The sequence below is a fragment of the Monomorium pharaonis genome, chromosome 10 (assembly GCF_013373865.1).
Source record: "Monomorium pharaonis isolate MP-MQ-018 chromosome 10, ASM1337386v2, whole genome shotgun sequence".
Classification (NCBI taxonomy): domain Eukaryota; kingdom Metazoa; phylum Arthropoda; class Insecta; order Hymenoptera; family Formicidae; genus Monomorium; species Monomorium pharaonis.
In genome coordinates, this window is record NC_050476.1 from 6,946,046 (window position 1) to 6,973,194 (window position 27,149).

The 27,149-nt window shown below is 31.8% G+C and overlaps 7 protein-coding genes across 9 annotated transcripts; 2 read left to right on the forward strand and 5 right to left on the reverse strand.

The window, feature by feature from the left end:
• Window position 1: 1 nt before the first annotated feature.
• LOC105839009 (organic cation transporter protein-like) lies at window positions 2-6,362 on the reverse strand. Its single transcript, XM_012684996.3, has 9 exons — window positions 6,234-6,362; window positions 2,238-2,521; window positions 1,966-2,069; window positions 1,659-1,813; window positions 1,416-1,584; window positions 979-1,301; window positions 592-896; window positions 311-447; window positions 2-232 (listed from the first exon to the last, which is right to left on the reverse strand). The coding sequence occupies exons 1-9, from the start codon at window positions 6,238-6,240 to the stop codon at window positions 208-210; spliced, it is 1,509 nt and encodes a 502-aa protein (XP_012540450.1). The 5' UTR covers window positions 6,241-6,362; the 3' UTR covers window positions 2-207.
• LOC105839007 (WD repeat and HMG-box DNA-binding protein 1) lies at window positions 3,896-11,558 on the reverse strand. Of its 3 annotated transcripts, none has more exons than XM_012684993.3 (15): window positions 11,273-11,558; window positions 11,020-11,189; window positions 10,842-10,956; window positions 10,535-10,686; window positions 10,339-10,447; window positions 10,016-10,258; window positions 9,719-9,934; window positions 9,350-9,634; window positions 9,054-9,270; window positions 8,585-8,809; window positions 8,246-8,466; window positions 7,935-8,177; window positions 7,440-7,815; window positions 7,002-7,350; window positions 3,896-6,545 (listed from the first exon to the last, which is right to left on the reverse strand). In XM_012684993.3, the coding sequence occupies exons 2-15, from the start codon at window positions 11,094-11,096 to the stop codon at window positions 6,524-6,526; spliced, it is 2,850 nt and encodes a 949-aa protein (XP_012540447.1). In that variant the 5' UTR covers window positions 11,097-11,189; window positions 11,273-11,558; the 3' UTR covers window positions 3,896-6,523. The 3 variants fall into 3 exon arrangements, with proteins under 3 accessions (XP_012540447.1, XP_012540446.1, XP_012540449.1); XM_012684992.3 differs by having other exon boundaries at window positions 11,020-11,193; XM_012684995.3 differs by having other exon boundaries at window positions 7,236-7,350; window positions 11,020-11,193; window positions 11,273-11,557.
• A 194-nt stretch (window positions 11,559-11,752) lies between these two features.
• Window positions 11,753-14,240, forward strand: LOC105839006 (mitochondrial import receptor subunit TOM20 homolog). Its single transcript, XM_012684991.3, has 4 exons — window positions 11,753-11,971; window positions 12,285-12,376; window positions 12,461-12,634; window positions 12,708-14,240. The coding sequence occupies exons 1-4, from the start codon at window positions 11,845-11,847 to the stop codon at window positions 12,750-12,752; spliced, it is 438 nt and encodes a 145-aa protein (XP_012540445.1). The 5' UTR covers window positions 11,753-11,844; the 3' UTR covers window positions 12,753-14,240.
• Window positions 14,241-14,826: 586 nt separating this feature from the next.
• LOC105839004 (porphobilinogen deaminase) lies at window positions 14,827-19,395 on the reverse strand. Its single transcript, XM_012684986.3, has 6 exons — window positions 18,572-19,395; window positions 17,633-17,705; window positions 17,101-17,284; window positions 15,983-16,253; window positions 15,596-15,912; window positions 14,827-15,468 (listed from the first exon to the last, which is right to left on the reverse strand). Exons 1-6 carry the CDS (start codon window positions 18,623-18,625, stop codon window positions 15,294-15,296), a joined length of 1,074 nt encoding a protein of 357 aa, XP_012540440.1. The 5' UTR covers window positions 18,626-19,395; the 3' UTR covers window positions 14,827-15,293.
• A 21-nt stretch (window positions 19,396-19,416) lies between these two features.
• Window positions 19,417-21,902, forward strand: LOC105839003 (probable ATP-dependent RNA helicase DDX49). Its single transcript, XM_012684985.3, has 6 exons — window positions 19,417-19,623; window positions 19,758-19,951; window positions 20,479-20,823; window positions 20,901-21,073; window positions 21,171-21,526; window positions 21,596-21,902. The coding sequence occupies exons 1-6, from the start codon at window positions 19,551-19,553 to the stop codon at window positions 21,796-21,798; spliced, it is 1,344 nt and encodes a 447-aa protein (XP_012540439.1). The 5' UTR covers window positions 19,417-19,550; the 3' UTR covers window positions 21,799-21,902.
• LOC105839005 lies at window positions 21,837-24,030 on the reverse strand. The gene is made up of 6 exons (XM_028193879.2): window positions 23,889-24,030; window positions 23,661-23,785; window positions 23,267-23,542; window positions 22,802-23,070; window positions 22,536-22,716; window positions 21,837-22,474 (listed from the first exon to the last, which is right to left on the reverse strand). The coding sequence occupies exons 2-6, from the start codon at window positions 23,748-23,750 to the stop codon at window positions 22,334-22,336; spliced, it is 957 nt and encodes a 318-aa protein (XP_028049680.1). The 5' UTR covers window positions 23,751-23,785; window positions 23,889-24,030; the 3' UTR covers window positions 21,837-22,333.
• Window positions 24,031-24,061: 31 nt separating this feature from the next.
• Window positions 24,062-26,672, reverse strand: LOC118647559. Its single transcript, XM_036292641.1, has 2 exons — window positions 26,460-26,672; window positions 24,062-24,254 (listed from the first exon to the last, which is right to left on the reverse strand). Exons 1-2 carry the CDS (start codon window positions 26,636-26,638, stop codon window positions 24,098-24,100), a joined length of 336 nt encoding a protein of 111 aa, XP_036148534.1. The 5' UTR covers window positions 26,639-26,672; the 3' UTR covers window positions 24,062-24,097.
• Window positions 26,673-27,149: the final 477 nt, after the last annotated feature.

The following is a 27,149-nucleotide window of genomic DNA, read 5'->3' on the forward strand; positions in this document are numbered from 1 at the left end:
ATTTCTTTTTTTTTTTAGACATGGTTTCATTATTGTAGTATATTAGAAAAGTATAATTATACCAATCTTTTGTACAGACCTAATAAGAAATACTGACATAAAATATCTCAAATAGTTGTACTTAATATATCGTATTAAATTATATTTCTATAAGATATTTATGAAAAATATGCAACTCAGTAGGCATGTCACATATTAATTACAAAGTCAATGTTCTACCTCGGATTTTTTCCTGAAAGATATAAGATTTATAGCATATTAACAAAGTTGCAACATAGAAGTATTTTATAATATTTATAGTTTCACATACTTTCCAAAATTTTCGGCATCTTCTATTGTCTCTGGCAATTCGCAATTCATTGTTTCCGGTAAAAATAAACAGAGTATAGCGCCAATTATCGGCCCTAAGCCGAATATTACTGGAGGTAGCCAAGGTTGGATATTACCCTATAAATTATTACGTTTCTTTAATCTTAAAATGATAACTTAATATTTGCACATATATGTTTTCTTCTTGCTAATTTAAAATTATATATTTTACTGCAAAAACATTAAATAACATACGCAAAACGCATTATCATGATACATTACCATTGTAGCAATGTACGGTGCAATTATACTTCCAATTCTGGCAGAAATACTTCCCAAACCAACGCCAACGTTTCTCACAACAGTCGGAAATACTTCACCACTGTACAGATATACTGTGGGAAAACTAATAGCCATGCCCACAAGTCCTAGCGAAGCTAAAAATATCCGCACATTTGCGTTGCTTACAAGAGTTATCAGAAGTAAACTCACGCCAGACAAGATGTTTCCGCCCATCAAAATTTTTAAGCGTGAAACTCGCGATATCAGAAACAATACTATTATAGTTCCGGGTAGTTCCATGGCGGCTGTAATACACAATAAATATTATGACGCACAGTCGCAGAGTTTAATGTAATTGTTTTATAAAGATATATTGTTGAATGGTACCAGAAACTGCGACATTAATGAATATATTGCCGTCGAGATGACCCATGTATTGTGCTAATCCGAAGAAACAAATACCACAGACGAACCAGTTGATACTAACGTATACAGTTTTTAGTCTCAAATTCGGAGTTCTAAATAAATGTGTGATATTATATTTTTCATTGTTCTTTGTGTGTCGAATTGCCTGATTGTCATAAGTTTCAAGCGCTAGATTTACGTTTTCTTCCGGGATGTTGTTTCGTCCAGCAGCTTTCAACAAAATTCTTTCCGCCTCTCTGTGTTTGCCCACAGCTAGTAACCACCTAGGTGATTCCGGAATAATCCTATTTTGCAAAACATTCGACTTTTAGTAACTGATTCCTCAATATCAATTTCGTAAATCTTAAAAATATCTCTTCTATTGTTTTTATAACAGCACACGTAATTTATCTACGTACCAGTAATATGCTAATAAGAAAACTGATGGTATTGAAATGGCCATTTGGAAACCGTACCACGTAAGTGTTAAATAAGATATCAGAGGATTCATTAAATGTCCGATTAAAAATGGTACATGATAAAGAACCGACATAATCGATCGCCATTCGACTCCAACAATCTCCATAACTGCAAAAAGTTGATTAATCAGTTTTATAAATTATGCTTTCGTAAAAGTTGTGACTTCCTTGTGCTTGACTCACGTAAAACAAAACTGACGAGCATTGTTCCGCCAGTAGATACGGCACAAATAAATTTGAGTACCAGGAACAATTCGTACCACGGTGCGAATGCACTTGTAAATCCTGTTATCGATTGCAACGCAATCGCTACCATTAATGGTTTCTTCCGGCCAATCCTGCATAAGTAAATTTCATTAGTATTAAATACATTAAAAATGTAGGTGTATATATATCTACACGTGTGTGTGTGTGTGTGTGTGTGTATTGATTTACAAAATAGTCATTTACGTTATTATTATATTAGCAATGACTTAAGATGAAAACATACCTGTCAGCCATCATGCTGAAAATTAAATTACCAACGAGCACACCAAACATTGTGCAAGATTGTGCAAAATTTGCCAATTGCTGTCTATCACATACTAAATTCCACTAAAAAAATTTAATATATTTATTAATATTCTTAATATAATTATTCATATATTTTTATTATTCTAAATTGGAATATTTTTTATAATTACCAATTGATTGAGCAAAGGAAAAATGTATATGTAAGAAAGTCAAACAAAACACACATTTAAATAAATTGTACTAATTTACCTGCGTTATGATACTTTCTCGGAATATTCGCTTATCGTATTTGAAGTCAGTACACTTCTCTATAGTACCATTCCCGACGTCAATGTCACATTTCATTGTCATGGATTCGTTAGTTACTGATAAAGGAGCGATGCATGAGAAATTAGTTGGCGGTGCAAGAAATACGATGGAGAGCTGATGCCAAGCTACTGGAAATTTGACGAGGGAAATCGTCACAGCGATGACGATGTGCCATGGACCCAGGGAGCCCATGGCCTCTTGAACAGGATCTATCGATACAAGACCTGAAAAAGAACATATAATACTTGAAAAATAAAATAGTATATATAAGATGGATGTTTATTTATTTTTTTAATAAATCTTTAATTAAGTCTTTGCAATCCTATATGACTAATTGAACTTGACATATACTCATACAGCACAGAATATTACAAATGTTATTGCAACATTGCTGAAATATTCTGTAATATTTTATATTATATGGAATAACGTTCTATCTTTCACATAATTCTCACAGCGTTTGAATTAGAAAGATTATAACTAGCACATTATATTTCTAAATTTCCATGATTTATGAGAAATAATTTGGATCGCAGTATTAATCACAAAAAGTATGTCTTACATATAACATTAATCTACATAATTAGTCTGTAAGATTATGTTAATTTTAACTCAATAAACTTTGTACTTGCTAATATTTTTTTGTTTATTCCTTTTAAAAGTGAATAAGATAAAGCAAGGTGTGACAATACTTCAATATCCATGATATTAGCTCCTATCGATCCCTCTACATTGGGTTCTAATCTAAACACACCGCAAATTCCACAAATCTAATAATAAGACGTAATTTCCGCATAATTCGTGGCAATAATAATTAGCACTAATATCACATTTAAAAGATTTAGCTATTGAAGGTAATACAACGAGCAATTACTCAGCCATAATTTTTCCAAAATTCCACAAGAGATTTTTATGGAACTTGATTTTTAATAAACTTAAATCTTGAAAAATTCCGCAATTAAAGATTGTAAAAACGAAAGCAGAAAATTCAGATCTGCAACAAAATAACTTATTTATATGCATTTCCATATTGTACGCAATTCCCAGTTCTCTTACTATAGAATAAAATTTATATTCTCGTTCTTAATCTGATTATTAATCCGCTGCAATTCAACAGTAATTCTACACGAGTCTTTGCTGTTTTTTTTCGAATCAGGATAAAATTTTTTCACGCTTTATCCTTCAATGTAACTAGACCATCCAATGGGATGTTGATACACGAGATGATATCATGTGCTTGGTTACATTAGCGAATATCATCTCATATATCAATATTCAATTGGATTTATTGCAGCGAACTGTAAAACTTTTCGAACCGGTATTAAGACATACGCGTAATTAATGTCGTTGTGCCATGCGCATATCTACGTATAAACAGTTGCAGATGTGTAAACCGATGATACAATAACGCCATATCGTATAACAGATTATACATATAAAATTGCTCGACGTTAGCCATCGACTGCAAGCGAAACCATAACGCAGCAGTTTTATCAAAATCGTATAGAATTACGCAGAATTAAGACCACTTTAAACGAGCTGTTATTCGCGTCAGAACTCAGAAGGAATTTTAGGTACTATTTAAAACATACTTAAGGTGATTTATAATTTGCGTTAGATTTTTATTTCGGATTTATTTATCATAATATCTATAATATTTTGTCACATACTTCGGATAACCGTTACAAATGTCTTTTGCAGAGAACCTTGTTACATGAATTAAAAATAAATATTCAAATGTTTTGGTAAAAGTCTCGCACGACGTGCTTTATCTATATGCTTCAAACGAAGTCATGTTCTGTTTGAAAAAATACATTTTTAAATACTATTATGTAAATCATAGATAAACTTCATCCTTGTTCTTAATTTTACATCGTTCTTATTTCATTGAGAAAGATCATATCTTTATGTATAAATTACATTAAACTAATTTATTCGATCAATTGATCAATCAAGTAAAACAGGAACAGAGTACAATCAACAGAGTTCAATCATATTCATTCACTAATCCTAATTTATAATAATATATTGTATCGAGGCAGATAATCATAATGATACCAATAATTATTTTTTTAATTATTCCACTGGCTAAAAAATTGATACGAAATACAAAATTACAAAATGATAAATATTGTTTTTGTTTATGTTTACATAAACACAATTTTACTTAACTATATTATAAAAGACTTTACTGTTTATGCCAGAGTTAATTTTGACGAGTCGGAGGAAAAATTGAAATATTCGAATCGAAACACATGGATGTCAAGTTTGGACTATTCATGTAGTCAGAAAACCGATATGCATAAGTTTAATGTATTTCAGAGACAAAATGGTTTTCTTTTAACCTTCGGTATAATTATCAACAAGTGATGATTATCAATATGTGTAAAAATAAATAAGAATAAGTGTTTACATTGTTCAAGAAAATTAAAGTTTTACTTATCACTGATAAATATTGCAATAATTAAACTAAAGGCATATCGAAGTTTCCTTCTTTCTGCCCTTGTAATGTATGTTATAGAAATGTTTACCGTGTTGAAAATGTACAGAAATTCACGTAACACGAGAGATATATAAATACGAATCGTACCGTGTATTAATATATAAGAAAACGATAGATCTTTAAGCAATAAAGAAAAAATCTTGGCATTTGCTTCTCGTTCATTCTTTGCAGAATAAGTTTAAATCCTTCTAAACAACTTCGAGGAATTCTGTCACAAATGTGAAAATATCATCGAATTTATCATTTTTTACGTAACATGTCCATTGTAACGTGTGGTCGCAAAGCATAATTAGCTAGAACTGTGAATGCAATTTGCTCAACGAAATTGAAACGAGCACATAAGCTTATTCGCTGTACTTTAAATCGTAAATTAGAAAAGTGGGCGATGATTATCGTTGAAACAGCACGAATCAAGATGCATTTCACAGTTAACAGTGATCTCATTAATACAGCATCGTTAAAACACTGTACATATAATAATATTATTAATAATGCGATTACTAATTTCGCGCCAATTTTTCTCAATGTAACGCGTTTCATTTTTCACTACTTTCTCGAATCAAGAAAATCATTACATGATCAATCGTTAAACAATTAACTATATTTTCGTTGCAAAACACATGGAATTGTATTAATATATATTATGATAAGATAAAATATTTTTTTGCGATAACGTCTCCTTATAAGATTAAGATTATCTTTGATAAAATAATCGGCAATAAAATCATCTTGATAATAATTGGACATAGAAATTTATATTTTTATAATTAACTGGGATGTGTGTGTGTAACAGTGTCATGTCATATTAATGAATTATTTAAAAATAATTAATGCATTTCCTTCTGCAATAGACAACATATAATCATTCAAAAATGACGTAAATAATGTTAAAAAAGGTCATTCGATGCGCAGTATAGCAAGAGATACAATCATAATAGTCAAAAGAGATATAGTACAGCGACCTATTTAGGATAAGATTTAATTTATATCTATTCATTATCATTACAAATTTATATAATTTTGCGATAAAACTTTTAAAATAATTTATTATCTAAATGGAATTTAAATAGAACATTAGTTTAAATAGATTTTAAATGAAATACCGATCGCACACATGGGAGAAAAGTTTTGTGCTCAGTTTTATCCACTGAAAAAAAAAAAGAAGAAAATAATGAAAAATCAGTGAACAAAATTACATGAATCTCTTGGTATTGTCGCAATGAATTACATTTGAAACTGAGAACGTGAGTGCTCATACATCGCGAGATTATGCATCGTAAAACTTTGCCGTCACACGTGCACATCGCGATGATGCAAGTTAAAGGTACGCATGCCGGCACACTCATCCAAATATATATTTAGCCGAGTTCTCCGAATGTTGAAGGGGAACAATTTCCATGTAGGGTTTGCAAGGTCCGAGGAGATCGACTTACCTTTCATCGTGCGGCCGATTACTGACAACGTCCGCCGTCTTCGCCGTACGCGAAATTTATTTTCAACGACGACGTAATTTCCGCCGTCCCGTATCGCCGTGGTCCCGAGTGTCTGAGAGACCGAAGCAAACTAAAAACGGATCTTAAGTTTGCCACCACGCTGCCTTATCGGCGCGGAAGGGTAAACGCGGGGCAGCGCGCCTGCGACACTTGAAAGACACGAATTCATATCCGATCATTATCCACTTATCGCGTTAATATTCTCTCGTCATTTTAACAAATGACTTGCTTCAGACTTCCGCACTTCTGCACCTACGAGTATACGGAGTTATTGATCATACTCGCAACCTTGTTACCACGTGTAAAAGCCTTGCTCTCTTACAATTTCACGCGAGTGACCAGTGAAATAAAAAAAAAAGACACAAGATGTTTTTACAATTGATATACTTTAATATCAAAATTAATAAAAAATACTGATAAATAAAATTTATTAGATATATTTTACTTCTAGAACGCTAAGAGGTGCCCCGGTTTCTTCAATCTTTTTCGTATTAAAAATTCTTTGTTGCTTTTTGACGCTTAAGATATTCAAAATATTTGAGATTAAGAGTATATACAAATGAAGAAAAAAATGCTAAAATCTTCAGAATTTTCTTCACGATATTAATTAATTTGAAAAAACAACGAACTCCCCTTATCTTCATTAAATTGTTAAAAATTATGTAATTTCCCCACTTATAACGATTTTCATAGCCAAATAAAATTTACTTGTCGAATGCGAATTCACTGAGTTTGCTGCTAACAGATCGTTTTGCTTCGCTATTGTGTTCGTTATCTGGGCTCGATAATTTTCGTTTCTTAAAGAGTTCCGAAGATCCACCCGCGTTGTCCGCGTTTGATTGAGCTGTCTCCTCTTTGTATCGCGTCAAACCGATTTTAGTTAATTCGGCAACATTCACTTCAGGAAATTCTTCCTGCAGATTCTTTTTATTTTTAGCATACCATATAACGAAAGACTCTTTCTTAGGTTCAGTCTTTGATTTTGATTTAACAGGCACGACTTTGGTTAATGCAGGTTTCTGGGGCTTCTCTGGTAAATTGTTCAGACCAGCTAAACCTATCATATAATACAATAAAATATAAAAACACATTTCTAATAATAAAACAGAAATATCATAGAATCTAATAAATGCAAGTATCATTTACCTCTTGGCGATAGAGATGGACTTGCGGTTTTTAAAAATGGATTTATTCTTTTTAGTGTTTGACTCATGGCTAATGGCTTAATTTCTATCTCCGGTTTTTTAATGGGTGGTAAAGATATTTCATCTTCTTCTTGACTATCAATGATAATATCACCATTGTTTGCAGAATCCCCCGCGTCTTGACTTTCTGTGTCTTCTCTTTTTGAATCTTTGGAATCCAATCGAATCTTTGTGTCTGCGATTGTTTCCAATTTATTTGCTAATGCCATTTTATTTATGCGCAAAGCGTATCGTACGGCTAAATCTATCACTTTTGTTGGCGCAATTTGTTCGCAAATGTCTACTGCACGATATTCCAAATTGCTTCTACAGGCAAGCTATAATTGCGAGAAATTTAGTATTATCAAATAAATATAGGCAAAGAGATACATAACTGCAAAATTCAATGTGTTAAACTTCTAATGCTAGAATAAAACGTGTTACAAAAATTACTTACCGCTATTAAAGTTAACATTGCCTCAGTTTCATCTAACATATTGGTTCCTATCTCCCACAGTTTACGTTCTTTTTCAGTTTTCTCAGATTCCGGTTCGCAGAGAGGTGCGGATAGAGATACCTCGGTAACTATCGGTCGGGGCATAGTTGGTGGATAATAACTACCTTTGCAGAGAATACACCGCATATTCCGTTCGTATTCGCTCACGCCAATTATAAAATAGTGATCCGCTCTACCTTTTCCCTAAAGCAGAATTTCGAGTTATGCACACTGCTGAAAAATTCTGTAATGAAAACTGTAATTTACAGTACCTGTGCATTCGCGTCACAGAGCACTCTCCATTGACAAGCTCTCTTGTCATATATTCTAATAATATCGTCAGAATCCATGGTAGTGGGTGACCGAGCATCTGATAATCCTAGCCACATGAGGTCTGACATTGGCGAAAGTGGAAGTGTTAAAGTTTGACTACGTAAATGCACTCCTTGTATTTGTATCCATAATAAATTTATATTTTGATCACCCGTTGGACCTTTTTGTAAACAAATATTTTTTAAACAAACACGCTTTTAGACAATATATAATTATTGTAAGTTTTTAGATTATCAGATTTTTCGTTATTCACTATTATAAATAAAAAATTTTCTTACCAACTCCAGCATGATAAGCTATCACAAGATGATTTCCTAGACCATTCATTGTAACTACAGGTCCAGGCAGAGCTAAAATTTCACGCTGCGTACCTCCTATCATAAATATCCTTAAATTCCTCCTAGATGTTGCTACTGCAACGAAATTATCACCAACTGCCAAGCATTCACTTTCCTCTCCTTCTGGTAAATCTAAAGACCATTCTTTATTTCCAGAACCCCAACCTGATACAGAAAAATAATCGAATTTATTAAATATTTTTATAATTTATTAAATACGTTTATATATACTAGATTTTATTAATACATATTATAATTTCAAAATATACTACAGTAATACTATAACATTTTTTAAGTTTATGATTTATACAATAAAATCTAAGTATGTTCAGTATTCATAATTTTTCTTGTTTTAAATTTCAGCTTATAATTGACAATTATGTATAGTATGTATAGTAAAATAAGTAACCTTGCAAAGCTATCACGACAATTTTACTGGGATCATCTTCAGAGGCTGTGCAGCTCAGAGCAAGTACTTGGGTAGATAGAGCAGCTAAAGAATGTCGCAAATAATTATTTATGTGTATGCTGCGATGAACAGTGACATCATGGAATTCCACCTCAATGCTGCATTCTTCCCCATCCTCTGATGAAAAACATCTAACCATTCCCACATCGTTCCACATCTATATAAATATTATACAAAGATTAAGTTTGCCTATAAAGATTATCACGTGCATACACACACTTTATCATTATACTAACCATAAAATATGACAATAAATGAGACGGTGTGGATCCTGATTGAAAAGATGATTGCAGTTTTACGTTCGGTACAAAAGTCTTTGCATCAGATAGAGGCTTTTCAAAATCTGCATCGGACTGACTTTTCTGATCATCTTCCAAATTGACAGAGGCTTTAATTTTATTCAGAGATATCACGTTTTCATCATCATCATCATCATCATCTGGTAAAATAATATCATTTTCCATTACATTTTCATTTTTTTCAGAATTAGTTATCTCATTCCCAGACTTATTAGTGCTTATCTAAAAAAATTATATAAATATTATATAAATATATTAATAAAATATATATAAACAAATAAATATTTAACATGAATACTTGCTTACCACATCAATGCATCCTAATTTTCCTAATGCATCGCAGAATGCAATTTCATTCGAATGATCTATGTGCCACACCAGTGCAGTGATTTTGGTATCTTGCTCATGTTCCAGATATCCAATCATTTCCTTAGTTTTGACATTCCATACAACTATCTCTCCATGCAACGAACTAGCGGCGATACGCGTGCCACACTCAGAGAATTTACAAATGCTGAGTTCCTGCACAAAAACAGGAAAGTGATAATTCATCAAATTTATAAATCATTAAGAAAAAAAAAATTGAAATAGTAAAGCGCTTACAGCCTTTAAAGTAGGACATTTCAGTCTATACAATTCCTTCCAAGATAATCTCTCTACAATAACTATATCTTTATTAAATGGATATGCTAAAAAACTACCATCTGTACACTTGAAGGAAGGTGTGCAATATGATTTTGCAGTAAAAAAAGAATTACATTTTGGCACAACGTTATTCCAAACATGTACAATTCTCTTTTCCTTAATATTCCACACTCGAATAGAACCATCAGCGCTAGAAGATGCCTGGAAATATCAATTTCATGTGATTTCAAATATCATTTTTATTACTATAAAATATTAAAAAATAACGTAAAAATTCTTACCACAAATTCTTCTTTCGGATCTAAAGACAAACCTAAAATAGGTGCTTCGTGACCCTCTAGTTCTATACTATCTGAGGTATTAATATTTGTAACTTGTATCCGCATATCACTTTAAAAAAAGATCAAGTTGCTATAGAATTATCAGTATATGTACATAACATGCATATAATAAATATAAAATTTGCTCACTACATACCAGGCACCAGATACTATTAAACTACTATCTTTTGCCGTTGCTAATGCTGAGACTGGTGCTGAAAATCTAGTAACTATTCCTTCCTTCTCTAAGTCAGGATAAGTAAGTATTTGCACTGTGTTATTGTCATTTCCCACATAAATTTTACCATTCTGAAATTAGAAACTTTGTTATATATATATATATATATATATATATATGGTTATCTTATAGTCTTCAAAATTTTCTTGATCTAACATTTTTTCACTAAGCATTTTTAGAAGTGCTTCATAGAAATACTAATATAATATTTGACAATTATCAGTACCTTTGAGATAGCAGTAATCGCTTGCTCCGAAATACAACTGGTGGTTGGATCATCATCCATCAGATTTAACCAAGATCTAACATCCCCATCGCAACCACAAGTGACGAGTCCTCTTCTGCAATCAGCAAATACATTCGTCAATATATAACTTTATGTATAAAAAAAATATATCACTTACTTCTCGCCCGAATAGTAGCAAACATCGGTATGCCCTTCTTGATGAGCATATCGCATGGGTTTCCTGGTTAACGACATGTTCCTCGAGTTACCGCCAAGATTCACGTGATAAACTATCAAAGGCACTTGTAACCTTCGTCAACTTATAAATATTTCGGAATATCTGTTAGTCTTGCTGGTACATAAAGTACAAAATACAAATTTACAACCCGTTTTTATGGAACATTTATAAAAAAAGTGCAGTGTTTACTTACATTTCATTTATAAGTTTTTAGTGATTAGCCCGCGCATTTTAGCCGTGCGTTTCTTTACTCCATTTTACATCTGCTCGATCTTCTTCCCCCTCTTCCTCATAGTAAGAAAAGTCCTTTTATTTTGAGAAGAAGCGTAAAATAAGTAAAAGAAGAATCGTATTTATTTATTTTTTTCACATCTGTAAACGCATTGGAAAAACATATAAATAAAAAATAAGTCAGAAATAAATTTATTTAACAGCAAAAAAATAAACGCTTTCTTTCGATAAATTTCGGGACATTGTGTTCAGCAGTAATCAGCTGTTAGAAGATTCTATTATTGGTTCTTGCCCTTTAAGTATCAAGGGGATTAAATATATAAGCCAATCATATCAGAGGAATGTTGCTTAAAAAAAAATGTTAACATCTAGGGCTTTTCCCGAATGATACATTAAGTTGGCCTGACTGCGCGCAAACGTTTCGCGGGTATGTTCAGCGCGCATGATAGAAAAGCGATCTTTTCCATGATGGCCGAGATTGTGACGAGGGGTTAGTTGAATTTTCTGTAATACATCGGGGATTTGTATATTAGAATGACCATGATTTCCAAAACTGCGGTCGGTATCGCCGTTGGGATCGCCGGGATCTTCGTCGGCTACTGCTTCTATTTCGACCAGAAGCGTCGCAGCGATCCAGATTTCAAAAAGAAACTCCGCGAACGTAAGTTCACGATTCCTCGCTCTTGTACACTCATCATTCGCATAACTCCCTCGTGGTGATGTACGTTTCTAGATAAACCGACATGTCTTTTGTAAGGACAAATACAATTCCTCTCGATAATATGCATATTAATCGTCATGTAATTCATTTTCTATACACACATTAAAAAGTACAAGAGATACTATTTATATATTAAAAATCATTTTATTATTGATTATTGATTATTATGTTAGGATTGTAATTATCAATATAGATAACATTCTGTGATATAAAATTTACATAGTTGAGGAATTTTTTTTCTTCTCTTTTATAGGTAGAAAAGCTAAGAAGCAAGCACAGAAATCTTCTTCAAAAATACCAGACTTGAGGGATCATGAATTGGTTCAGAAATTCTTTCTGCAAGAGGTAAAACTTTTATGGTCAATTTTATCGCGCATATCTAGCTTCTTTAAAGTGTAATTTAAATATCTAAAATGTCTTGTTGTTTAGGTACAACTTGGGGAGGAATTGCTTGCTTGCGGTGAGATAGATGGCGGAGTCGAGCACTTGGCTAATGCAGTGGCAGTTTGTGGACAGCCAGCCCAGTTGCTGACAGTTCTTCAGAAGACTCTGCCACCACCTATCTTCCAAATTCTGGTGCAACGACTTCCTGTTGTTGGCTCGGTATGATTTTATAAAAAAAAATTATCCATTGAAAAATAACATTTTCTTTATTCTACCTACTTTTTTTTTACAGAAGATAGCATCGCAAACTCAAATGGCAGAGGAGGACGTTGAATAGAGGAAAAGTTTCATTGACAGTTTTTAAATAAAATCTGAAATTAGCAAAAAGTTTGCTCAGTTTTGCACAATATGGGTGCAAATAAAGTTTACATCTAGAAAATCCTACAACATACAACACGCTGTCCTGTATTGAACTTCCATTTAATAGATGTGTGAATCAATCGTATGTAAAAAATTTTCAAATATTTAGCATTTTATTTTGTTATAAGCAGATATATTTTTATATCTGTTTATTTAAATAAAATACATAATAATCTTAATCTAATGATTTTTGACAGATGTAATACTTATAGAGTAGTACCAAATTTATAAATTTAATTTTTCTGCAACAATTGCATTATTGTTGTAGGTTCTTAAAAAATTTAAAGATCTCTGAAGTTCATATAGGGCTCTAAATATATTTTCATGAGAAATATATCTGACTTAAAATCTTACACATTAAAACACATTTGTAATTTTTATGAATTTCAAATTTATGCAAGTACGATTGTTTTGTTGCAACATCTTGTACACAATTATTCTTGTTTGTATTGATTTTATATTCTGAGAAAAATATTTCTCTTTAATAGTTAATGTGTTTACATATTCTATTTTTAGCAATATTTCCTACTTACTATCAAAAAAAGTGTTTTATATATATTACGTATATAATTTGTAGTAAAAGTAAACAAGTTACTATGTACAAGTTAAAGTTTCAGAACATAAATTTCTAATCAAATTACATATAACCATTGACATTAATAAACTAGTAATATTTATTATATGGTTTGATTAGTTGTGTTCAATAGAGTACGTTGTCACTATTACATTTGCGATACTAATACGCATATACATAATGCCTTATCTTGGTATAGTAAATGTGGAAAAGTGACTTGTGTATAACACTTCAATCTACGGATTCAATTGTAATCTTGTACAATTATTGTAACCATCTAAGAGCTATGTTTATACCCAGTATATTTATTACAAAAATATGGGAAATTTATCTGCTCTCAAATGCATTATTCTGAAAGCATTTAATAAAAATATATAGTTGAAAGATTATTATAAGTTTTATGTGATGTGTCGCTATAAATATACGCAAAAATATGCGTATTTTGTAGATAAAATATCGCTATATATAAATATATAAATATATAAATATTATAACGTTATAAAAATTATTTTAAATATGGATGTACGCATTGTTATATCCGAGGATATTTAGCTATCTCTCTTTAACATATAATAACAGTTCAGATACATATTTGGTATGAGAAATTATATTCTTGTAAAAGATGGATTACTCTTAAAAAGAAACGAAAAAGTAGTTTCTATTACGTGGTATATGATTTAAAACTTTATTAAATGTTCACATAAACTGAAGAAATGAAATAAATAGAAAATATTGCGCGCAATCTTATATAATATTTGTTATTGTAACTCACATTAAATTACTGTTCGAAATAAGATAATTGAGATAAAATATAAAACATCTTTATTTATATATTAGATGTTATGTATAATTTTTTTCTTTTACAGCCTTAATAATTCCCACATGTGTACTTACATATACATATTACAAAGTTCTTTCTACATACATATGTTTTACAAAACATTTTCAAAACATATAAGTAATGGTACATATATAAATAATAGAAAATCCAATAAACAAAGAAATCATTTAATACTCTTGCTTGAAAGGTTTTAGTAATAAGATGTAAAATTACCTCGAGATGTAAAATTAAAAAATCGATTTATTCTCTTTAAATAAAATATCTCAATTCAACAAAGTTTTATATATATATATATATATATATATATATACACACACACATACATACACACACAATTTAGGAATATTGTTCATAAATATAGTTCATAAGTGTGTGTGTGTGTGTGTGTGTGTGTGTGTGTATATATATACACTTATGAACTACATTTATGAACAATATTCCTAAATTGTGCATGTACAAAACTTGATTATTTACAGGAATATACATATATGACGCTAATTATTCCTGATCTATATATGGTAGTGTTTTGCAATTGTTTTCCAGACATTTTAATAATGATAAAATTTCTGTAATGTAATATTTTCTTCATCAATTGTTATTTATGTACAATAAATCCAACATTATTTACATAACAATAATATACAATCAAAATAGAAATGCATCAATACAAGAATTTTAATAATTGGTAAGCATGACTATTTCCAATATTTTTCACTGTTATAATTACAATTATTTGTACTTTTTTTGATTCATTAAATACAATAAGTTAAATGTGTACAACATTTGCAACAGTAAGTTTCAGAAATGCACCAGTACAAAAAAACAATGATTTGTACAACTTTAACAATGGTTTGTACCCCAACAGTTTTCCAATTTGAGCATATACAAGCAAAAATGTACAATGGATGTCATGTCATGAGGTATCGAAATAATAGGGGAATAATAATTATCAATTACCAATAGGTAATTGTTATTTTACATTAATATACATTCTTTAAGTGCACATTTACAACCAGGAACCAAGTACAAATTATATTTGACAATTATTTTGAATCTAAGATTTCATTTCTGGCTTGCGACATTAAGTCGAGAGCATCTTTCTTAATAAGACTCTCAGCCAAACTTTTACCAAGCTCTTCTGCACCAAGAAGACTTATACTGCTTATTTTACTAGGAACAACGCTACTATAAAGGCGAGGTTGTTGATATGGACATTTCCTATCGCAAGAGAAAAGAATCAAATTAAGTTAAAATCTACAGTATGCTCACAAATATTCATTGACAACGTAGCATCGATATTAATGTGTTATAAATTTTATTAACATTTAAAATTTGTTTTTCTCACCGAGGAGGCTCGCCATCGTCATTGGGTAAATACAATTTGCTGTTACAGGTATCTATAATCAGAGTTTGACCGTTTAAGGACCATACAGCACCGGTAATGGTCAACTCGTTCTTTGTCAAAGATGAAGACACTGCGACTGGTGCGGAGCATCCGCCGCCAAGAATTTTCAGAAATGAACGCTCGCATACGCATCTCAATGTGGTTTCTAAATCAATCAATGGTTCCAAGAGAGAACGTATTTCCCAATCTGACTCTCGACATTCGACACCCAATGCACCTTGACCAATAGCATAAAGAGCTTCCTCGGGTTCCAGAATCTAGAAAAATACATTTATTAATCCAAGTAAATATTACAGAATAAACAGTGAAATATAAGACAAAAAATACCTGACTTATTCTGTCTTCCCAACCCATTCTTTTTAAACCAGCGGCAGCTAATATTATCGCGGCATAGGAGCCATTTTCATCGTCTAGTTTCTTCAGTCTAGTGTTCAAGTTACCACGAATATTCTCTATTTTTAAGTGCGGCATATTCCTTGATAATTGCGCACACCTACGCAAAGAACTAGTACCTATGACACTACCTTTTGGCAATGTGGATAATGTCTTGTTTTTGAATTTATTTGACATGACCACCGCGTCGCGTGGGTCCTCACGTCTATAAAAATATATATTACTGGCATTGATTACTAATAAATATTCAATTTTTTATAGTCTAATATATGTATATATGTTTAAAATATAAATGTTAGATATTTCATAAAAAATTAATTTTTTTGTAAGTTAAAAATCTAAACATGCGTTCTACAATTACAGCACAAATAATTTAATACCTTAAACAAATAATTGAAAGATTAATTAATTGTACAAATATTTTAATAACATAGCTTGTAAAATAATATTGATAACCTTGATACAAAAGCATCAAAGTTGAGCAATTTCTAGGCTGCAAATGATATTGATACAGTTTGCACGTGTCAGAATAATAAAAATGCAAATTAAAAAATAATGCATTACTTCTTAATTTTTTAATAAGTAATTATTTCTTTACTCATTAATTATTAAAACAGTAATCCGAAATGGAAAAAATCGCAATGATTATTTAAAAAGTAACAAATAAAAAAAATTGCATTATTTCAAAAATAATGTGTAGATGTGATTAAGAATCTTTTCGGATTGGTTATTGAAAAAATATTCTTTAATGAAACCGTAATATATTACAAAAAGTAATGCATTATTTAGAATCCTGGCACGTGTACCGATTTCGAAAAGAAAATTTCCTATATATACGAAAAGGCAATATGTTTCTTTTAAAGGTTTAAAAGGTACATATATTTAAATTTAAAATGAAGTTTCCATACTGAAGCAGTAAATATATGTGCAAAATAACGAAATAGCAACGTCAGCTCTTGGTCACAATAAATGAGATAATATATTACGCATATAATTTAAGACAAAATAATTTTAATTTCTTCAAGTTTAACACTATGATAAACAAAACTTACTTTAATATTGCACCTAGAGCCATTCCTGCCGGTAGTGTTGTTGGTAAATCTTTTAATGAATGCACCACGAAATCAACGCGACCATTTTCTAAAGCTAATTCCAGCTCCTCAGTAAACAGAGATTTCTCACCGATTTTTGGTAAAGATTTGTCCAAAATCTTATCTCCCTTGGTACTCATTGCCACTGCAATGTAATTACAATTTCATGAAATATAATTTCTAACTTTTTAATTCCGCATATATAATTTGATATACTCGTTTGCTGAGACAAAAAACCATGTTAAGAAAGAACATTATATGCCAGTCATGTTGTAATAAGAGAAAGATATACTTCAAATGTATTAGTATGCAGACAAACAGGAGAAAAAACTGGGAGATTATCATGTGTGATACTGAGATATTATAAAATCTGATATTAAACTTTTAAGTTTTTTTAAACCAAATTTATTAGAATTCCACCAAGAATGTATAACTTATGCAACAACCAATACTGCATACTACCACATTGAATTGCATATCCATGTTTGATTACCTATTTCGAAATCTTTCTTTGGGTGAATCTCTTTTAGACATTGTATCACGTATTTAGTTTGTATCAAGGCCAACTGAAAGGTTTTAAAAAACATATTATTCATCTTCGAAATATTTTTATAAAATAAAATGTGTAAAATTCAGAATTTATTAAATGACATTCTAATCTACAATGTGCTACTTGTACTTTTGTATGTGATACATGTGTATGTTTCTTGCTTTTTACCTTTTCAGTTTTTCATGCAATTTTTTATAGAAATTGGTGAGATAAAAGTTAATAAACTCTGATAAAATAGTATACAAAAAATTAATAGGAACAAAAAAGAAACAGAAAGCAGAAAACATGTTGTAAATTAACTATTAGAAAAAATATACTTTGCAATTCTAATATATTTTTCATTAAATATAATTAAAAAGATATACATTACATTAAAATTATAGTAACAAACATATAAAAATATATGTAAATATATGTGTAGATATGTAATATTATGTAGAAATTATATAAAATATTTTAATGGCACCCAGAAAAAAACCTATTTGTCAATATTTTAAAATATTTTTTAAAACAAAATTTAGTATCGTCGGCGACGATTGGCGAAAACAAAAATTATAAAACTGCCAAGTAAGCTCGCATAAGCAACGCGAGCGCCATCAAGACGCACAGCGATAATTATGTAAAATTAATGCTTGTCATATAAGGAATAATTTGTAGTCATGGTTTGTTTCAAAGAGAAGGAGCTCACTCTTGACATAATAATTACATGATTACCATTTAAATGCGCATACTCTCCCGCTCGTGAGACAAAAAATCACCTCTAAAATCTTCATATATCGATATCAGAAAGTTATCTGTTCGTCCGATTCAGTTTTCCCGTTTTTTGAAAAAAAAAAAAAAATTATCCAGCAGATGAAAAAACGAAAGCGCGCTTACGCTTACCTCGCTATTTCGAGATCCAACTTTGATTACGTCATGTTTCTTATCGTTGCTCATTGTTACGTTTCGGACACCAGGTATAATCAATCGTCGAGTTTTGGAATGTATTAGGTATGAGACGTCAAAAATCCTTTGTTCCGTTGGAACAAAAATCCAAAGGGAAAGGAAGAGGAAGAAGAAGAAGAAGAAGGTATGAGACGTCAGGATTGAGAAGCAATAATCGAAGAAGGAAAGCAGAAGAGACGGAGCCGAAGGAAAGACTCTAACTTGGCCGAAATACGTAAACACTTTCACCACAACTGGGAATCGCGCTTAACCTTAATGACTTTTTGCACTTCTGTGAGCGAGATGTGCGAGGAAGAAGGATGAAAAGAGGATTAACGTGCAAAAATTAAGTTACGTTTTTTTCACAGTCACTGACACTGCAGCAGAATGTGAAATTTATTAGGGAAGAACGATGACCGTGAGAACTACAACATCACTACGGTGAACATAACGCGACTGACGATGACTGACGAAACGAAACGAAGTAGAGTAGATGGATGATAAACTATAGAGTTGGGACATCGAGTGATACCACTGATACCACGTGTTGCCGAGATGTCGTTCGTCGCGCGCTTAATCGATAAATCGTCGACTAGTCAGTGGGGGAATCTGATTTACCGACGAAAAATAACAATAATGTTTCTAAAATAAACTCAAAATCACAAAAATTGACAAAGGAGAACATTCGGCAAAGAAAATTACCTAAAATTTCAAGAATTTTCAAAAATTCCGTAAATTGCATGTATTGTAAATATTTGTGTATGTATAGCTGCTTGTTTTGGGTGCAGAAAGCGTTGGTAAGTGCAGTTCAAATCATGTTAAAATGATTCATCTTGTTCGCATTCGCACATGCCGAGTAGAATGAATTCGAGCCAGTATACCACGGTATACATCGCGAGTTTTATAATGTTATAATGTTTACTAGCAACGTTCCAACATGACTGAAGAAATTAAAAATTTCTCTGATTTAAAACTGAATTCTTGGCTCCTTGTGCAATGCGAATCTATGGGTAAATAATTTACTTTAAAAAAAATTTAATAGCATTTTTTAAAAAAATGCTCGTCGTAAAAAGTTCCAAGAAAAATACTCACCGATTCTCAAGCGCCAAACCTTCGCGAAGTTGACAGCTACTATTTGTTTTAGGTTTGAAAAAGCCAACTCCAATTCAACAGAATTGCATTCCTCGAATACTGAAAGGCGAAGATTGTATAGGTTGTGCCAAGACAGGTAGTGGCAAGACTTTGGCATTTGCTCTTCCTATTCTGCAAAAATTGTGTGAGGATCCATACGGTATATTTGCTCTTGTGTTAACACCAACGAGAGAATTAGCTTTTCAGGTAAAAGATTCTATTTTGTTATGCCGTTATTTGTAGTACAAGGGCTAGTTTCAACTTCTTGGTAAACTTACCTATCAGATAAATATATGTTTGTCTTTATTTATTTAAGAAAAGAAATGAAGATAGACACATGCTTACCTGGTAGGTAAATTTACCGAAAAGTTGGAACAACTGGCCCTAAATCATATATATTTATAGGATATATCAGGATATATGTTAGATCATCACATAATATAATAATTTTAGATGCTTCAAAACAATAAAGAATAATTTTGTTTGTGTATTGTATCACAATGCCATAAACAAAAGATAAAAAATTTAGTTAAAGGATGAAAAAAAAAAATTTTATACAAAATAATAATAATCATATAATTGATTAAAATTTACTCTTAGCAATAATATTTTTTCTTATTTAAATACAAAAGTTGTAGTATTTTTGGAACAATCTAATATTTTCAATACTTATATAAGAAAATCATTTTAATCAGCTATAATAAATCTTATTATATCTAATGGAATTGTTTTAGATTGCTGATCAATTTGCTGCTATTGGCAAGGCTATCAATCTGAAAAAATGTGTAATTGTTGGTGGTATGGATATGGTGGTGCAAGGATTGGAGTTGTCAAAACGGCCGCATATAGTTGTAGCTACACCAGGTCGACTGGCAGATCATTTAGATAGCTGCGATACATTTTCCTTGCAAAAGATTAAATTTTTAGTGTTGGATGAAGCCGATAGACTTCTCAATGGTCATTTCGACGAACAGCTGAAGAAAATATTTGCTGCATTACCCAAGCAGAAACAAGTATTGTTCTTTAGCGCTACAATGACAGACACACTTGATAAAGTAAAGAAAATGACTTCTGATAAGGTATAGCTTGATAATACAATGGCATATTATACTCAAATACAATGAACAGCTATGGAAATCGCAATTTTTTGATCCAGGTATTTACGTGGCAAGAAGAAGATGACGCCGGTATTGCCACTGTAAAGGAATTAGATCAACGTTACGTGTTGTGTCCTAAGGATGTGCTCGATTCATATCTGGTAGAAGTAATTAGGACGTTTCGCGCCACTAACAAGAACGGCTCCATCATGATATTCACGGACACTTGCAAGTAAATAGCACAATTATTTTTATCATGTAATGCAAAAATGGCTTCAAAAATCTACTTATATAAACATACTTATATACCATTATTTTGTTACCTTTAGACACTGTCAATTATTATCAATGACATTGAATGATGTTGGATTCACAAATGTGGCTCTTCATGCAATGATAAAGCAAAAAGAACGTTTAGTAGCGCTGAATAAATTCAAATCGAATCATGTACAAATATTAATCGCTACCGATGTTGCAGCCAGAGGCCTGGATATCCCTACAGTACAATTAGTCGTTAATCATGTAATACCAAATGTACCAAAGGAGTACATTCATAGAGTCGGTAGAACAGCTCGCGCAGGTAAAAACGGTATGGCGATAAGTTTAATAACTCCACACGATATAAAGTTATTACACGCGATCGAAGATACCATAGGTACTAAATTAACAGAATACAAAGTCGATGGTAAGTAGATGTCCTTTTATATTTTTTTTTATAAAAAATTATCTCTAATCATTTTTTAATTGATGCTAGATAAAGAAATCGTAACAATCTTAACACAAATATCAGTGGCAAAACGAGAAGCGGAAATCAAATTAGACGAAACTGACTTTTACGAAAAGAAAATGATCAACAAGCGAAAAAAGTTAATCTTAGAAGGTTTGGAAGACCAAGAGCCAGATGAGATAGATACTATCAAAGAGAGAAAGGAACGTAAGAAAAGAAAAAAAAATTAAAATCTGATGAAACAAAATAACAATATATATGTATGTGATAAAACGCAAAATGTATAATGTACAATTTATGCCAGTTAATATAACTCGTGGTACAATAATAAATAGTATTTGTTATTTCTCTATCGTGTTCTTATTAAAACTTATCAAAAAAGAAAATTAAAAAATGCATTATATGTCTTGCACCCAGGATATTACACTTTGTATTTAACTAATAAATAATATATTATTAATATGTATTATTTTAAAGACAAAATGTATAAAAATATGTAATAACATATTTTCTTATTAAAGATGTATTTTTGTTTTGTCAAACTTGGTGTTGATTGCTCGCTAGATATACAATAGTATATTGAGAGCAATTGAGAGTTTAAACATATAAAATCGTGTCTCTACTGTCTATGTATATTGTGTGTATACATGGCAAGTGTTAGATATTACAAATGTAATACATGAAGTAAAATGTAATTGTAAAGACAACTCTATATAAAAAATATCCTACGGTTACGTATGTAAACGATAATGCACTTTTTTGTATTTAGAGACGCGCTCTAATCTTTTCTTCGTTTTGTATTAAGTTTAATTTTTGTAAGAAAGCGTAGAGCTCGGCAACGTATTCCTTAGGATACGTGTAGAAATGGGCGACATGCGGCGATTCCTCGAATATCTTCACGTACGTCTGCAATATGAATGTATTTTTTATATGATTTTCTCATAGAGCCAATAAACGCGAATTTTACCTTTATTCCTAAAGATTCCCAGTTGTCGCGCAAATTCAAATTGCTGGTTACAGCTCCAACAGGATCAGTTTTACTTACAAATAGTAATGCTGGTACGCGTAGTACACTAGCAGAATGAAATACCTGACTGGATCGGATATAATAATGTGTTGCTTGCTCATGGAATGTCTTCATATGATATCTAAGTCAAAGTGATCAAAAATTAAGTTACTTTATATCAATCAGAGAGATTACCATGTTTTATTTTCTTTCTATTTATTACTTACTCTACGAATTTTCGTAGCATAGATTGCAGCACAATGTTCTTTGGGAATACCGCGCGAGGGAATCCAATCGCAATTTGACTAACATCAGCTATACTGTCCCACACTTGTCCAACAACTCTATCTGTAATATTACCGTACTTGTCCTTGTTACTTTCTATCAAATCCAAAGCCTCACCCCACATGTAACCACCCACTGAAAATCCATGTAACAGAATTTGTTGATAACTTTCGTTTTGCTTTAAGAAAGTTAACAAATCTGCTGCCACTAGCTGAAAAAATTTCAGGAATTATAACAAATAAACTAAAACCTACTTTAGACAATTTTTATTTGCGATAGATATATTTTGGACAATTGTACTCTGTTTATTTTTATATATATTTAAAAAAACACATAAAAAGTTGCATTACAAATTATAGATTGTCTAAAGTAGATTCAAAGGGAAATCTATAATGTATTATCCTTACTCGAGATCCTTTTGTAGGCCATAAAAGTTGCCAAGGTGTAAGGGAAACCACTGCCACATCAAAACCTTGTTCCATATACAAATTAACAAACTTCATAACATGTCGTCGCTTTGATAGCAACCAAGTAAGAATAACTAACAAAGGGCGATTGTTCGTTACGTTTATATTATTCGGAGCAATATTTTTAGATATTACAATGTGATTATCTTGTGTAAGAAACTCTATATTCTTTGAGACATGATGCGATGATACCATGCGTGCTAATTGTCCAATATCCTAAAAGAAACAGGAATTTAATTTAATTTAAATATGATAAATGTGACACATAACACAATTAACATACAATGACTTAGAATGCAAGATGCAAATAAGTTACAAATAAAGACTGCATTACCGAATACGGATTGCGCTTTAATAACTGTGACTTCGCGCACAGGCTAATCTGCCTTCCCGAAAAAGTATTGCACAAAGCTCTGACTATCATTGTGATAAGGTATTTTTTGTCTTTCTCTCGTATACCTGTAATAACAAAATATTAAACAATTACATTGACGTGACGCACGATCTCTTCGTTCACGTAACATCACAAAAAATCGAACAATCAATAATGTATAATCTTTACCAATCGACCGTCTCGAGACAGCTGGCAACTCGAACACCACTGCACGTTTATTATTTCATTGGTTCTGCCGACTCTGCGTAATGAGCAATCCTTTAGGATTGGTTTGCCGATTATATCTCATATAATTATCTCATTTCCCACCTTTATCTTATTTTTCACGTTCTCTCTTTCTCTTCCGTGGCGATTCAAAAGGATCAAATTCCATTCACTCAATCAATTTGCATCTTTTTACTCGGACGTCGACGAACAATTCTCTCGGTTATTCGAACGGGGCGACGATCGATGCCACCATTTGCGACTGCAGCACTGCAGTGAGACGGAATACGAAGTCGACTGGATTGCCAAAAATTACATACACACGTACGGCTATTAAACACGCAGGCAAATATACGTTAACGATATGAGAAACAGAACCAACCTTTTATCGCGAGTTATTATCGTAATAACCCGTGTAAGATCAAAGGTCTGACGAAGACTTCCGCTGTCTGGCAGTGATAAAACGAGCATTTATCGAATTTATCTATTACAATGCGACGAGTTCCGGTATCAACCCCCGTCGAACGCGCATCGCTGAACGTTCATTCACTCGGAACGGAGTCCCGTCCAGTCCCGTCTCCCGTCTAGCGCGATGGATGAGGACGCGACGGAATCTTCCGCCGTGAATACCCGAGACCACAACACCAGTCAACATACGTATATGCATACATACACGTATACAGACGCGCGCTGTTCACGCATATACTGCGTGCTCGTGCGACCGGATTCCCCCATTTTTTCTCCCGGGGGTGCGTGAGCGTGGCTTCCGCGTCTACACTCGCAAGCGCGACAAGCGAAACCCGTTTTCGCTAGAAGCGGGTTAGAAATTAGAAGACAATTCTACAAAAGGGAACACTTTTGCATAACGCAGAGAATTAATTAAACAGAATTCTTTATTTCCTCTGGTGCAAAAATTTTCAAATGAAGATCGTCGAATTTATGGAACGTCTGAAATAGGCTTCAAGTGTGATGAAAAATGGAAAAGAGGGACGGCTCACGTACCACATGAAGTACGCTGAATGGTGATTTCGAAAGAGGAACCATTCTCATTCGCGCTCATTTTTACGCATTCAAATAAAACAATTTGTATAATTTATGGAGGAATTTAAAATAAAAGTATTTTATACTATTTTATATATCGTGTGAAATATGAAACATGTTTAAAACGCGAAGAACCGGAATACATGCATAAAATAAAACGTACGGAATACGAAATTAAAACCGTGAAGTTTTGCGCGAAACCGTCTGAAACGGAATCAAAATACAAATACAACGATTCAAAATTCAAATAATATTTAAGTAATATAAAACAGGAAAAAGAAACGGAAAATGTTGCAAGAATGAATACTTCTGTTTTGACATTTTTTCGAATATAAAACACATATTAAAATATTTAATATAAAACACATAAAAATATTTAAAAAATATGAATATACGATGAAGAATTTAAAAAACTGAGAAACTTCCTGCTTTGGTCAATCTTTTTAAGGTAGAATACTTTTTTTAAATTTTTATTTTTTAACCAGACTAACGCGAATTCGTAAAATAGGCTTATTCAAACATTTATAAATAGCTTTCATAAATAATAATTAAAATGTGCAAGAGCAACTTTAAAAAATGTAATCGTATGTATGTATTGCACTTGCATTTCTTTTTTAATTTTTGTCACAGATTGTACAGCATGTACATAAAAAACTAAGAAAAAATACGAGACAAGCAGAAGATAATTAGGTGATTCAACGAAAATCGTGATTAACATAATTATAAACATAAATGCCAACCACCAGAACACTAACTCTAACAGTGAGATTTGTTTCGATAACTTTAAAATTACTTGTCGAAGTAAACTTTTCTTTCTATCTAAAAACGTAAAATGTTAAATGTGGCAATTACATGTCAATATTTTTGCACTTCTATATTATCAATATTTCTTATCATTGCTAATGTATATATAAAAGTTATTTTTTTTATCAATGCTATATAAGAATATAAAAATAAATACATAAATAAATTGAAACGTCCACTTGAAAACTTGATAGAACAAAAAATTAATCAAGACGTCAAATTAATCTCATTTGATCTCTCGCTATCAGTCCCGCTTTATTCCAATCACCTAATTTTACTTAATTAGAACCATATAACATCCATTATACACATTACATATATTTTTATCAATAAAATTTTAATTAATCGCGCGTACAAACAAACGCATTATCACAAAAAAGCATTATATGCTTGGAAATTAATTCCGTGCTCTTCCACAGAACTGAAGCAAAACAAAAGTGATAGATTTTCTTGATTCATGAGCACGATTCAGCCGTCCTTGGTCATCGTTCCACGGCGGGGTCAAGAGTCGCGAAAGAAAGAACAAAGAAAGAGGCGCTGAATTTATTTGTCACGTCGCACGGTGGCTACGTGCACCTCGTTGACAATCGCGTCAATATGCATAAAAATTCTTTTAGCTCTCACGCGCTCGCAAATGAGAAAAATTACACGCCGTGATGACATAAAATGATTTACTCGTAAATTACTTACGTTCCCAAACTCGATCGACGCTTCACGATCCACCAGTCGACGAGGCAGTCGGACTGCTTTTGTTGCATGCCCGAGTTAAAACGTGAACGCGACGATCGCCTGCGTATTGCATTTGCGCCTATCGTCGCGAGTCTCGTGTATAACACTTTTTTAAAGAACGGAACGTCAGCCTCCAGCATGCAATGTTTCGCTGAATAGATCTTCAAGGTCCTGAGTCACCTATGAAAATGTGATTTCAGGCGCCGGCAGACACGTCGTATACACGTACTGTTATGTGGCGCGATGTGCCATTATAGAATTTGACGATTGCTGAGATTCCCGAGACTTCTTTAAAATGGTTTACTAATAAATAATGCATCATATTCCTGTAAGCCTATAAATCTTAACAAATCTTAACATTGTCAACAAGTGTCATTATTGTTATATTATCATAACACAGATAATAATTATATATATATATATATATATATATATATATATATATATATAAAATATATATATGTACAATAATAATATATAATAATAATATAATAAATTTGCTCACTGACAATATTACGATAACAATTTCACGGTAATATTATTTAGAGATATATCATTTACATAATAGACTTCTACTAGTGTAACATTAAATCTTTTATCTTGCTATTTATATTATACAATCTTTATGTTGTACATAAAGATAAAAAGAGG

Coding starts and splice junctions, on each gene's coding strand:
- LOC105839009 (XM_012684996.3), bottom strand. Junction 2,070..2,237: donor GAGAAAGTATCATAACGCAG/GTAAATTAGTAC, acceptor AAATTTTTTTAG/TGGAATTTAGTATGTGATAG. Junction 897..978: donor CATTAATGTCGCAGTTTCTG/GTACCATTCAAC, acceptor TGTGTATTACAG/CCGCCATGGAACTACCCGGA.
- LOC105839007 (XM_012684993.3), bottom strand. CDS start 11,096: ATGTCGTTAACCAGGAAACCCATGCGATATGCTCATCAAGAAGGGCAT. Junction 10,448..10,534: donor TTAATAGTATCTGGTGCCTG/GTATGTAGTGAG, acceptor CTTTTTTTAAAG/TGATATGCGGATACAAGTTA. Junction 9,935..10,015: donor AATGTCCTACTTTAAAGGCT/GTAAGCGCTTTA, acceptor GTTTTTGTGCAG/GAACTCAGCATTTGTAAATT.
- LOC105839006 (XM_012684991.3), top strand. CDS start 11,845: ATGACCATGATTTCCAAAACTGCGGTCGGTATCGCCGTTGGGATCGCC. Junction 12,377..12,460: donor AGAAATTCTTTCTGCAAGAG/GTAAAACTTTTA, acceptor CTTGTTGTTTAG/GTACAACTTGGGGAGGAATT. Junction 12,635..12,707: donor GACTTCCTGTTGTTGGCTCG/GTATGATTTTAT, acceptor TTTTTTTTACAG/AAGATAGCATCGCAAACTCA.
- LOC105839004 (XM_012684986.3), bottom strand. CDS start 18,625: ATGAGCAACGATAAGAAACATGACGTAATCAAAGTTGGATCTCGAAAT. Junction 17,706..18,571: donor TTGGATCTCGAAATAGCGAG/GTAAGCGTAAGC, acceptor AAAACCTTTCAG/TTGGCCTTGATACAAACTAA. Junction 15,913..15,982: donor GGGAAGACAGAATAAGTCAG/GTATTTTTTGTC, acceptor GTATTTTTCTAG/ATTCTGGAACCCGAGGAAGC.
- LOC105839003 (XM_012684985.3), top strand. CDS start 19,551: ATGACTGAAGAAATTAAAAATTTCTCTGATTTAAAACTGAATTCTTGG. Junction 19,624..19,757: donor TGTGCAATGCGAATCTATGG/GTAAATAATTTA, acceptor TATTTGTTTTAG/GTTTGAAAAAGCCAACTCCA. Junction 21,074..21,170: donor ATATTCACGGACACTTGCAA/GTAAATAGCACA, acceptor TGTTACCTTTAG/ACACTGTCAATTATTATCAA.
- LOC105839005 (XM_028193879.2), bottom strand. CDS start 23,750: ATGATAGTCAGAGCTTTGTGCAATACTTTTTCGGGAAGGCAGATTAGC. Junction 23,543..23,660: donor TAAAGCGCAATCCGTATTCG/GTAATGCAGTCT, acceptor TGTTTCTTTTAG/GATATTGGACAATTAGCACG. Junction 22,717..22,801: donor ATGCTACGAAAATTCGTAGA/GTAAGTAATAAA, acceptor ACTTTGACTTAG/ATATCATATGAAGACATTCC.
- LOC118647559 (XM_036292641.1), bottom strand. CDS start 26,638: ATGCTGGAGGCTGACGTTCCGTTCTTTAAAAAAGTGTTATACACGAGA. Junction 24,255..26,459: donor CGTCGATCGAGTTTGGGAAC/GTAAGTAATTTA, acceptor CGTGTTTAATAG/CCGTACGTGTGTATGTAATT.